This window comes from Struthio camelus, chromosome 1 (genome assembly GCF_040807025.1).
Source record: "Struthio camelus isolate bStrCam1 chromosome 1, bStrCam1.hap1, whole genome shotgun sequence".
In the NCBI taxonomy this organism is placed as follows: domain Eukaryota; kingdom Metazoa; phylum Chordata; class Aves; order Struthioniformes; family Struthionidae; genus Struthio; species Struthio camelus.
The window spans coordinates 26,679,792-26,692,008 of NC_090942.1; the positions used below are offsets into that span (position 1 = coordinate 26,679,792).

Sequence of the window (12,217 nt, forward strand, 5' to 3'; positions counted from 1 at the left end):
AAAAAGTAGATTAAAATCCCCAAAGCTCTTGTCATTCCTTTTTAGCATAACTTGCCTTCACAAGTATTATGAAATATTTACAATGTACTATATTTATCTTCATTTGTTATAGTGTGCTGAAGATAAAAGGCTTTTCTAAAAAAATGGTGGCATAATACAGTCCCTTTATCTTGTTCAAAATTCTATATGTGATTTTTCCAGCTGAATTATGATTGCATATAATAAATCAACTTTTTCCATAATAGTTTCATAATGCACTTTCATTTTGTTAAGCTTAAAAATTATACGTGTTTCATAAATCTCAACAATTTCAACAAGATGTGGCAAAATGTTTGACTAATAAAATGACGGTCCTCATCTTCATGAGAGTGAAAAGTTGTGTCTCTTAATACCTGTAATTATTAAATAGCTAGAAAATTTATAAGGAATCAAAAAATTTTCAGTTTCATAGCTGATACTATAAAGCCCAAAATTAAGAACAGGGCAACAAATTGTCTTCTCAAATGAGCCAAACTTTCTAAATCCCTTTTAGCATTACAGATAAACACATCGTACAGCCTGGTGTACAGAGTCAGCTGCTACAATGTGATTCTAGTATCAGTAAGAGACCTGTTATCTTTATAAAACAATGCTAGGTACTATCTCCTATCTTTCCACTAAACTCTATTGGAGTTTAGTGTCAACAATCTTTTGTTGACCAAGCATCTTTTAACTCCTAATTCTCTGGAAGAATTTCTAGTCATTAGAATTATGTTTTAGATATTTATTTGACCTGTCATATAAGTGTTTCACACTTTCTCAAACCTTTTTCCACACTGTGTCATAGGTAAGCAAAGCTTGACATGTGCTATTTACTTGGAGCTAAGCTGCAGTTCTATGGAAATCAAAGGGATTTTGTCCAATGTCTTAAATAAGATCAGGACTTTTTTTTTCCTGTGGAGATTAAGATTCTTTTTTATTTTTGTGAAAAAAAACCACCTTGCAGTACCCAAATCTATACCAAAGTCCCCATCAATACTTCAATTCAAACAAAATGGCAGATCCACATACTTCTATGCATGGTCAAATCAAAATATTGCACCTGTTTTCTTCTCATAACTATCACTACTTTAGCAACACTGCAACAAATCCTATCAGAAATCATACTATTCTACTAGAAATCCACTGATAACTCACAAATATTTAGAAAATCTTGCAATTTCACTATCCAGACCGAATAAACTGTCAGAGAAAATGGTGAAGAACCCAAACATAGTTTTAAGAATTACATTTGTTTGGGTTTTTCAATTCATGTCCAGTTTGGGGCCTGGGTTATTTTAACTTTAGCAACACTTTTAACTCACTTGCATATGTAAAGCATTTTAAAAGGAGTGCTGAGTTGTATTTATAAAGTTGAGGAACAAAAACTTACCCTTTCATTTCTTTCTATTAACATTTTTGAAATTGAGCATTTTCCATTCCTGGCAATACACTTGTTGAAATGTTGGCTGTAACCAAATGCCAGCTGCACTTACCCCAGTGTTGTCATGGTGACAATGGTGTACCAGAAGGCTGCAGGGATGCTGGTGAACTTGCTGGCTGATGAACCTTTCTCTGCATAGTACATGACTGTGGCAAAGATGATGATGGCCATGGTAAGCGAGAAGAGGAGAAAGCCTAACTCCGAGGCACAACTTTTCAGGGTGTAGCCCAGGATGCGCAGCCCCTGTGAGTGACGGGAAAACTTAAAGATCCTGAAGACACGAAAGACTCGCAGTGTCACAAAAGCCCCACTGACATCCTCGTTATCTGTCATCACCAGGCCGATATAATACGGCATGATGGCAACCACATCAATGATGCTCATGACACTGCGTACAAACTTGTAACGACTAGGGGCTGCCAGCAGGCGTAACAGATATTCAACTGTGAAGATCATGACACAGGCAGTATCCAGACAGAAGAAAGCCACAGCATAGCGCTCTCCACAGGGCAGCTCCTTGATGCGGCCTGGGCTTACCCCACAGGGCACTGTTTCCACCACATTGGCAATAACAGAGACAGCAATGAAGAAACCAGTGACATAGTAGAAGACCAGAGCCAGTGTACTGGTGTGTGGGTTTTCAAAGGCCCGCCACATCCTCTGCCGAGCTGTCATAGAGGGTAAGGAGCTCTCGGCTGCATGATCCTGATCAGCATCATCCTGCAGGCGCTCAGCGTTCTCACGCCGGCGATCCTTGTATTCCTCATAACAGCAGTCGCCAATGATCTCGGGGATGATGCCAAAGAAGGCCAGCTCCTCATCATAAGCAGAGATGCACTCTTGGCGGGGGTAATGAAGCTTCCCTGTACGGTAGAAGTTGAGAATGTGGCGGAAGATGTCAGGGTCCCGATCAAAAAAGTACTGCTGTGTCTCAGGGTGGTAGAAGAAGTCCCGCTCTGAACTGCCCAGCAGAGTGTCGGGGTAGCGTTCTAAGGTGTCCAGCCATGTCTGGAACTGGATACCACTCACGTTCAGCACAATCAGAGAGTCCTGGCTTCGCTTCCTCTCCTGCCGTGGAGCAGCTGGCATAGGACCTGTGGCCACTGGCATCCATCCTATGGCGGCTGCCCTGGCAAAGGGTAACCATGCTGCCACTCCTGCTGCCATGGTCCTGAACAGCTACTACAGCTGAGAGAGTCAGTTTAGAGACAGTTCTGGTATGGCCACTAAAACACAAAGGAAAAAGAAAAATATAAATGCTCACACGTTTTTGAGGCAACAGGATTCCAGAACGCTATTGTGATTCAGTATTAACTGGGCTGCTTAATCTTGTTTCCTCCCCTTCCTCGTCCTAGACTATCCTTTCCAGGGACTGATTAGCCAGTTAGGGCAATAAATCAGGACACCGGGAAATCAACATATTCAAAGCACCTACTACTCCCTAGCAGCCGGATCCTTTGGCGATGAGGTCCATACGTGGCCCCTCGATGGAAGTGACGATCCACAGCGCTAACCCCAGCAGCTGGCTAGCAGCCCTGGTGCATCGGTGCAGCCACCTGGAAGGAGATTTTCTTCCACGCGCGATGCAGCCGGGCCCCGCGCCCCTCCTCCGCTCGCTCCCCGCCCGCCGCCGGAGCCCGGCCGCGGCCGTCGGCGCAGTCCTGCCGGGCGGGCTGCAGCGGGGCCGCCTGGCGCCGCCCGCCCGCTCGCCGTGCCGGGGCGGAGGGGATGGGCCGGGCCGGGCCGGGCCGGCCGCCCCCTCCCTCCCCCCCCGCCGCTCCGGCCGCAGCCCTGGAGCAGCAGCGGGACGAATCCGCTCCCTGACCTTGATGGCTGCCCCCCGCGGACTCCTCCTGACCCAGGTTTGGGGCCGGGGGAGCCGGCGGGGCAGGGGGAGGAGCTCCGCGCGGCAGCATTAAACTTTAAGGCAAGTTTTCCTTGTAGGAAATGCGTTGAAGGGCAGAGGGGCGCAGGGGAGGGGGCACCTGGAGAGGGGCGAGGAGGGAGCGACCTGCAGAGCGGAGCGGGCGGGAGGCGAGTCTCCCCCAGCATGGGGCGCCTGGGGCTGGGGCAAGGATCGATCCGGAGCGGGGACAGCGCCGAGCAGGGCCCTGCTGGCGGGGGAGAGGAGGATGGAGCGGGGGCTCCCGAGGCCCCCGCTGAGGGTGCGATGCGGGGGACACGGGGCATCCTCGGCAGCGGCCGAGCAGGCGGCGAAGGGCGAAGCCGGGGGCGCCTCGCGATGGAGCAGGGCAGGGGCAGGGGCTGGGGCTGCCCAGAGCCGGGGGAGGCCGGGGCGGGCGCGGGGGCGGCGGGGAGGCGGGCGCGGGGCCCCGCCGCAGCCGCGGCAGGGTGCAGCTCGGCGGCCAGCAGCGGATGGTCTCCCCCTCCCGCCTCCTTCTCCTCGCCCCTTCCCCTGGCTCTGCTCTCGCATCCCTCCGGACGTGCCCAGCCTGCGGCACCTACCTGGGAAAGTCTGACGAGAGCGCTCAGTTGCATAGAGACTTTTAGAAATACAGGCTCTGCCGCGAGATCTCCGTGCCCCGCCGGGAACGGCGGGGAAGTAGTTGCTCCTGAGAAAGCTTGATCGCATCCAAAGGGACATCGATAATAAGGCTTTCCCCCACCCCCACCCCCCTCCGCCACCGCCGAGCGCCAAGCAACAAGTTCAAGGGGTGGGTGGGGGGAAAAAACAACGTAATCGCGCCTGGCAACTCAACGGAGCACGTCCTTTCGGGGAGCGGATCCTGCGGCGCGGGGCTGCCGTCAGGCGCGGCTGCGGCCGCTGCCCCTGCCGCGGGGCTGCCGCGGGGCTGCGGGCGGCGGCGAGGCCCTGGCGCGGCCGGGGGCGGGGGGGGCTCCCCGCTGCCTCCCCCGCGGCGGGCGGGCCATGCCGCCTGCCCGCGCCGCCGCCGCCGCCCGCGGGCTCGGGGCGCAGGGGCGGGCGCCGGCGCAGGGGGGAAGCGGGGCGGCGCGGCGCGGGCGCGGAGGGCATGGCTCCGCGGGCGGAACAAAGCGGGCTGCGGGCGGCCGCGCTGGCGGGGAGTGCCGGGGTGTGTGGGTGGGGGGGTGTCGGTGCCTGGATCGCGCGGTCCAACCCCTCCGCCGTCAGCGCCGCGCAGAGAGTTAGCGGTGTTTCGGGTGGGGATCGGGCTGTGGAGATGGCTTAGGTGAGGCAGCTAGGGAGATTTCTCTGAAGTGCTAGCTCCTCTCAAGGGGAGGGGAAGAAAGAGAGAAAGGGGGGAAAAAAATCAAATGCCTGGCAGTGAAGTGTTGCGAGGCTTCTCGACACCCGCTCCGAGCCACTCCGGCGTGCTCGCTGCAATATCCGAACGGCTCTTACCCGCTTTCAGACAGGCGAGAGCTGGGACGGGTATGCGAGCCTTTTCCTCCTTCCGTCCTTTCCGCTCCCGTGCGAAGCCGCCCCCTTTTTCCCGTCGCTAGATGGCGTGTGGATGACGAGGAGTGCGGGGCCGCCGCGGCCGGGCCGGGGGGCCGCGCGGGGCCGCGCCGGCGCTGGCTCCCCGCCGCCCCGCATCGCCGCCGCCGCCCGCCGCCGCGCTGCGCCCGGCGCCCTCCGCAGCCTCGCCAGCGGCAGATGAGCGCAGAGCAGCGCTGCGTCTTCGGGGGAAAGCGGTGACATAATGCCTCGAGCTTTACGTGCCCTTCTGCTAGCTCTGATGAGCAGAACGAGCTGCTTGTATTTTGTAATTAAAATGCTGAAAACACTCGGGTTCTTCATCACTGAGCTCGCGTCAAGACCTCAGAAGGCATTCCTCCTAATATGCGTTTGTTTCAGTTTAGTAATAACACGGAGGGCTTGCAAAGGAATCATACAGTAAATAGGCCCCTTTATACTTGAAGATCTGTTGACCAAACCTCCCGCTCTAATAACCTATCTTAGGCATGTGCCAAAGAAATCTAAAACAAAACGTGGAAACAGGGAAAATCAAGGAAAATATGAAAAATAAAACAAATACATACTGAAGCCTGGAAATTATCTCTTTTCTATATCTCAGTGATATGCTTGATTTCAGTGTGTATTAGCTTCTGTTTAAGTTTCCATAAAAAAGATGAAGAACACTATCAATACTGTAGTCTGTAAGCTGTTCCCATGAGGAATACTTGAAAGCATGCAGACAAAAAGATTAAAAAATGTTGAAGTGTAGTTCCTAAATTAGGAAGACTTATGATGGCTACAATCAATCACATACCTGAAATCACATGAAACAAAAAAAAAAATCACATAAAAAGAATACCTTCTGTAGTTTCACTAAAGATTTTTTTCAGGTGTAAACATTCAGCTGATTAATTCTTATAAATTAATCCATTAATTTGAAATTAGTTGGTCGAGATTTAAGTGTAGAGATTGCAATGATAATGATATGCTTCTCCCATATGAAGGAAAAGATGAGGATTTTTGATTTAGTGATACAAAATAACAATCCTATAGCAATTAATAAAGGCCAATTTATCGTCCTGTCAGCTCAGCACTAAGATAATAATGTAGGACTTTGTTTCCTGACAAATAGTCAAAAGAGGTTTCCTTTTCCACTATAGATTCTTTTTGTAATCAATACATGCTCTTATTTTTTAACCCGACTGGCATTACAGTAAACAGTTACTTCTTTCAATTGGTTTTTATATGCAGGTTTTTACAGAACCTCACTTGAAAACAAAGGTTTGGGGTTTTTTTTTTGTTTTGGGGTTTTTTTCTTCAATAGAGAGGAGAACGTGTTCCATTAAGAATCACTTTGATTCTTGTTGAAATCTTAATGTTATTTCAAAGACTTACCACGTTTCATCAGGAAAAAGAAAAAACAAAGCAATACATTTGGACAAGTGGGGGGATCAGGTAATGGTATAATACTATGCCTATTTTAAAACAGAGGTTTGAAAACGGTCCGGGTTCAAAGTTTCCCTTTTCTAATAGCATTGGCTATTTGTAAAGATGATCACTTTTTTTTTTTTGTTTTTGTTCTTGTTGCACAGCCTGTGTATCAGAAAAGCTTCTTTCAGAAATGGTATCATGGAAGGAAAAGCCAGAAAGTGTATTGGTAAGCATAGTCTACTACCTTCTTATTCTAGCAGAAAGTTCATTACGATTCTAGTGAGAAGCACTAACCAAGAAGGTCGAACTTTCTCAACTTGTGCATGGTTAGTGTCTTGAAAATGTCCGTCTGTTCTTACTTTGTACATTTCAGAGAGGTTAAATTCTAGTATACAAAGTGTATATGCAAGAATAAATTGTCTGTTCTTCTGAAGTCAAAGTCCTTCATGTGACATCACAGTTCAATCATCTGTGACATCAAGAGACTGGTGTTATGTGACAGGGAGGACTGTTGACTTCAACTAGGAATTAAGTAGCTGGATCTCAAATAAGACAAAAATCCTATTTTCAAGCTAAGAAAATAAATCCTAGTAATTGTAAGACCAGAAAAGAATGGTACTAAGGGGAATGAAACAATACATTCTAATACGAGCTGTTTCTAAATTCTTTCCAAAGTCATGAGCTACAAAGAACTCTCTAAGGATTAAACAGCTATAATGCATATGTTTATATTAGTGTATTTAATTTTTTCAAAATATTTAGAACCTTTGAAACCAAGAATTTCCTTCACAAACTGAATTATGTACATTCTCTCTTCATAATTCCTTTAGTACTAAGCTTTCCTTAACTGATAGGGTTTTGAAAAAAAGAAAAACACAAATATTCAAAGCCACCTTGTAAGTCTCAACCTTAAGAATTAGCTATACCTCTGATTTCTTTCTTTTTTTCCCTCTTTAGTCTAGAAGGTAATTTCACAATTCTTGCATTCTTATATTAAGACATACTGGTGCAGCGAATACCAAATGCATAAAATCCTGCAGAGGCAACTGGGTTCTGATTATAAGCTATTTTCCCCCTCTAGGATTAGTAAGAATAGTCTCCATAACAAAGAACGTATTTACGTGCTCTTTGGTGAAAAGATGGAAAGGCCTTTTCTCTTAATTTATAGGAATCAACATTACTCAGTCTTCCACAAAATGCAGCGGTTTCTGCCCAGAGCCACTCTGGTTACTACTAACAGAATATTCTATTGATCTGCCTCTTTTGCTTCATATTTTCCTTGTTTGCAGGTCTGAATGCTTCTCAGTCTAAGGCGGGGGAGGGATTTGATTTTTTTTCTCCAACAGAGGGAACCTGAGAGACCTTCTACATAGAAAGACACTAGTATAATGCTTACTACAGTGTTGGTCACTTAGGCTCACTCAAGAACTGCAGTCACTAGCTTAAGAATGAGTCTCATACACAGATGAAAATGTTTGATTTTATAGTGCAAGTCAAATAAATCATGCTTTGGTCACATGCAACTAATGAAAATATACATTTTCACAGTCTGCAATTTCCTGGCCTTTGTAGATTTATCTCGTTTAAATCTAACTAGGTTTTGTACTGTGGGCCAGGCAGATAGGCAGGAGGGTTTTGATATGGGCATAATTTTTCAAAGAGAAAAAGTCATCTTTATTGAAGGTTGCTAAAATAGGCTCAGGTCACTCTGCAGTGCCTGTGCTTGTCATCTTTCTTTCTATCTGGAGAAATAGATTGCTCTGGACCTTAAAAAATGACCTCCCACTGGTCAAGGATTAAGTCATACTGTGGGGGAAGTGCCCAACATACATCATTTCTTTTAAATTCTGAAACCGGCCTGAGAGTTAGCATAGCCTGAAAATTAACCTGAAAATAAAGTGCCTTATCTCTGTGGAAAAAGTTTTTTTTGTGCATTTAATACAGACTTAGTAGATGGAAGATGAGAACAGAGCCATAAGCACTGTGGTTTCTTTTCTGCTTAAGGTGAGGTTAAGGTGATACTTGGTATAGTCTCAAGAAGTTTGTCTCAGTTTTTCAAAGAAGGGCCTGATTTGATCTCAGATATTTTATCTGCTCTAAATCAACAAATACTCTTAGTAATTGTATATGTTTTTCTTGATGTACAGGAAATTATAGAAAAGATTACTTCTACTTAACTATGTATTAGTCACACTAAGCACTGGGAATTCGTCTTGAAATTAGTGGTAATTTACCCACCAGTAAAATGGTAAATACAAACTTTTAAACTTTGCTTTAGATAAATACATATTACTAATTTTAAATTCATGTTTTGGCTCATATAATATCATCAAAGGAATAGTTGTTTCATCTATATAATGAGACTCAATTTCAACCTATTTAGCTTTAGGCACCTGTGATACCTAATGAAGAGCCTGCTCAGCCTAACTTCCTGGAGCCAACAGAGAGAAATAATTCCAGAGACCAAAGCATTCCACCTACAATCTGAGTGTATATATGCAGGTATCCGTTGACTATAAAAGGAAGACTGGGATGACTGTAATCCTTAGCTTAGGAGTCTTAGTAGGACATTTGACATTAGGCAGGATGAACCTGAGACTGACAGCCTGAGCCAAAGTTGGCTGGAGTAAATGGCAAAACTACCCTGGACTTAAAACTGCCTTTAAGGTCACATCCTTAGAAAGAGAAACTAACAGTAAATTAATGCAGAAAACTAGCTCACCTCTTAGCTCACATTCCTGGATACATTGAAACGCTTTGGGAAGTCTGCTTTGAAAGGTATGCCTCTCACCAGACTTATTCTGTGCCCATGTGGCCACATTTCTAGTCACATGAACAATCTCCAGTATCATCAGATACTCACCTTTCACTTCCTAAGCACTAAAAAAAGAAAAAAGTAATAAAAAACCCTCAGCATCGATAAGAAGCTCTATCTTCTCATACCGAACTGTGACGTACTAATAAAGTACTTAGTTCTGCTGAATCTCTGTCTTTAACTATGACATACAACTATATCACAATATAGCCCGTTTAACTATCTGACAATATGCCATTTCCAGTAGTCAGTTCCTGCTCTTTTTTAGATGTATAGTTTGCTACTTCTATTTGTCCTCTTTCTCTGCTCAGGGTTAATAACCTACTCTAAAATTTGACTCTCATCATTTTGTTGAGCTGTTGGGTAAAACATATATAAGACGTGACTGAAGTTCCTTTTTCTAAGCTGGTTCTCAAAGACCAATACACATAAGTGCTATATTGCAGCAGACAGACAACATCTGCAGAATTCTTAATCTATGATTCAGTCATGTCCATTCCTTCATATATTCCTTCCTGATTCAGAAGAAAGTTTGTCTAAACTGAAGGACCAAAGTAGTTCAAAACATAAATAAGACTGAGGAGTTCAGTTTGTTTTAATTAAGGCCTTGGATCCTACTTTGCACATTAAATTGAAACTATTCAGTGATGGCTCCAACCTTATAGTAGTGGAAAGGATAAATGGGATAGTAATGTCAGTCTCAGTGGGAAAGGAATGTCTAGGAACACGTTTATCAAGGAGAGCTGTAAGATCTGCTAAACAAGCATGATTCACAGGGAGTGACTCTACAGTGAAAGAGACATGAGCGGTCTGTGTTTCAGTGTAACCACAGATTGGATAGACTCCTCTAAGGTGGTGAAGAAGTCTTGGAGAAGGAAATAAATCTGCACAAGCTTGGAAAGCTGGAACCTTTCCAATTTCAATTAAGGTTACTTTTCTTCCTTAAAAGTACCCACAGACAAAGATTAAGGCACATTTCAGCAGAATCCAGATTCTGGAATCTAGTAGATTCTGGAATTCCAGTAGAAAAAACTCCACAGAATAAAGTTTATCTCCCCTTTTTCTCTAGCTTTCAAGTTTTAAGTTCATATTCCTTACTCCAAGCCACCCGTAGCTCTGCTGTCTTTTTCTATATACTTATACTTGTAAAAAGGTATCTGGTCAGTAGATTTATGAAGTCTTTGCTCCATTTGATGATATGGAATAGATACCGATTTCTGGCTGAAGAAAGCAAGAAAAGGTTAGCGTCCTTTATATTTGCTTTTATTTTAATTAGCTTGATCAATTCTGATTAAAATTTTGGAATTGTGGTAAATTTGTGGAAAATAGGGGTTAGTAAATCAAACTTTGTAAAACTAACACTTTTATCTTGTAGGAGTTCCTCTTTTGATTTTTCTTACCTCAGTCTTTGTAATGGATTTTGGCAATTTCTTGGAGGGTTATATACAAATAACAGTAGGATATTTTTAATAAGTATTTGGTATTTTTTAAAAGTTTCTTTTATATAAATTTTTCTAGCAGAACTTTCTCTGTGTTATGCATTTCAGCAGCTGCTTATCTGGACAGATAACAGATTCTTTGATAATACGATTTATTGGCCAAAACAAAATTAAAAATATAGTGAATTTTTTTGATTTCACAATTTTTGTTTCATTTTCATACTGCAATATACTCACAGCATGGCATTCTTTCAAGCTGTATCCAAACTTTATCATTTTAGATATACGCCTTTTTCTTCATATTCCAGGAAATGTAGGGTTTGGATGTCAGCCACCTTCTTCTGTTCTTGCAAAAACCTCACAATGATCAATGGCTTCTTGCCTAATTAGTCTCATCTCTCTTATATTGTGACTCCTTTCTAAACTGTTTTGTTACTAGATTTGCTGTGCTGCTCAGTACCTTGTGTGGACGGTACCCAAAGAGGGATAATACAGTTCTGACTTAGAGCCTATGGAATCATCCTGACCCTTTTGTATAACTTATTTCTGTTCCAGCAAAGCTTCCACCATTTGGAATCTCAGTGGCTTTATAGGAATCCTATATGAAACTATATTTCATATAGGCCTATAAACTATATTTCATATAGTTTCATATATTCATATATTTTTTGTGAAAATATAGTTAATAGAAACAATGTGTCATTCATTGGTACAAATGAATATAGAACATTTTTCAGAAGTTAGTGATTGAATAAAGTTATTATCTTGCATTGCAAATGACTTCTTTAGTCCAGCCAGCTCTTAAAAAAAGGAGGAGCCTGAGGTTAGGCATACCAGCATGGAGCTGGTAGCTCTTCAAACCTGAACATATCTGGAGAGCTGCCTATAGGGTCACTTTTTCTGCCAGTAATAGCTAATAGTCCCTGTACAGCCCTGTTCAGATTAGGAAATAGAAAACTTTCATGTTAACAATTGCCATCTAACTGCATCAACTACAATGAGAAAGCAGTCCTTTGTAGCAAGCCACTTCTCTAGCTTTGGGAGGAAATGATTTTTGTGGCTGCCTCGGTGGCATTACTGCAGTGAATCCAAGTTTTGGATGCAAAGAAAGGATGATATAAAATGTCAAGCAGTCTGTCTACTAAAGTAAAACATTACTCATATCATTGTTTGTAGGAAGTTAATTTAAAAAATATCAAGCTGAAAGAATAAAAATTGGAAATGCTAACGTTTTCTTCACAATTTTTAAGACCAGTTTTACTTCCCTGGAAAATAAATGAGTGTACAAGACTGGAAAGTTAAGAAGTCTTGACAAATGTGTTAATTAGTTTTGATGTCAGGGGATTAGTAGTATCTGAACCTAAACAGTCACAAAATCAGGAAGTTACAGTTGAGAACTGCCCTAAATTTACTGGCCTTTGTGCTCTAAATGCTTCCACAAGAAATATGTTACAGAGAAACATGAAACCTACTCATTATTTCCCTTCATCACTAAGTTAAACAAATATTTTATTGTTAGATGAACAATATGTCACCTCAAGGGCGGTTTTCAGCATGGGTTATTCAGCTATAAGTTATGCTGCTAAGACAATCTGAAACCTTGCACAAAATTATTGCCTTCCATGTTAAAACAAATAAATGTTTTAATGAAATCATGCTTGCTTCATGAG

At 43.5% G+C, this 12,217-nt stretch overlaps 1 protein-coding gene across 3 annotated transcripts in view; it reads right to left on the bottom strand.

Annotated features, from left to right (window-relative positions):
- KCND2 (potassium voltage-gated channel subfamily D member 2) overlaps positions 1–4,890 on the bottom strand; it is a 293,506-nt gene extending 288,616 nt beyond the window's left edge. Inside the window, exons 1-3 of one of the 3 annotated variants that reach the window (XM_068932370.1) lie at positions 4,806–4,873; positions 3,929–4,035; positions 1,515–2,688 (exon numbers count right to left, since the gene is read on the bottom strand). In XM_068932370.1, the coding sequence (XP_068788471.1) occupies positions 1,515–2,629 (1,115 nt within the window). In that variant the 5' untranslated portion in view covers positions 2,630–2,688; positions 3,929–4,035; positions 4,806–4,873. Of the gene's footprint in view, positions 1–1,514; positions 2,689–2,897; positions 3,063–3,928; positions 4,036–4,805 lie in introns of those variants that run through there. The other 2 variants (XM_068932378.1, XM_009687309.2) reach the window with 2 other exon arrangements.
- Positions 4,891–12,217: the final 7,327 nt, after the last annotated feature.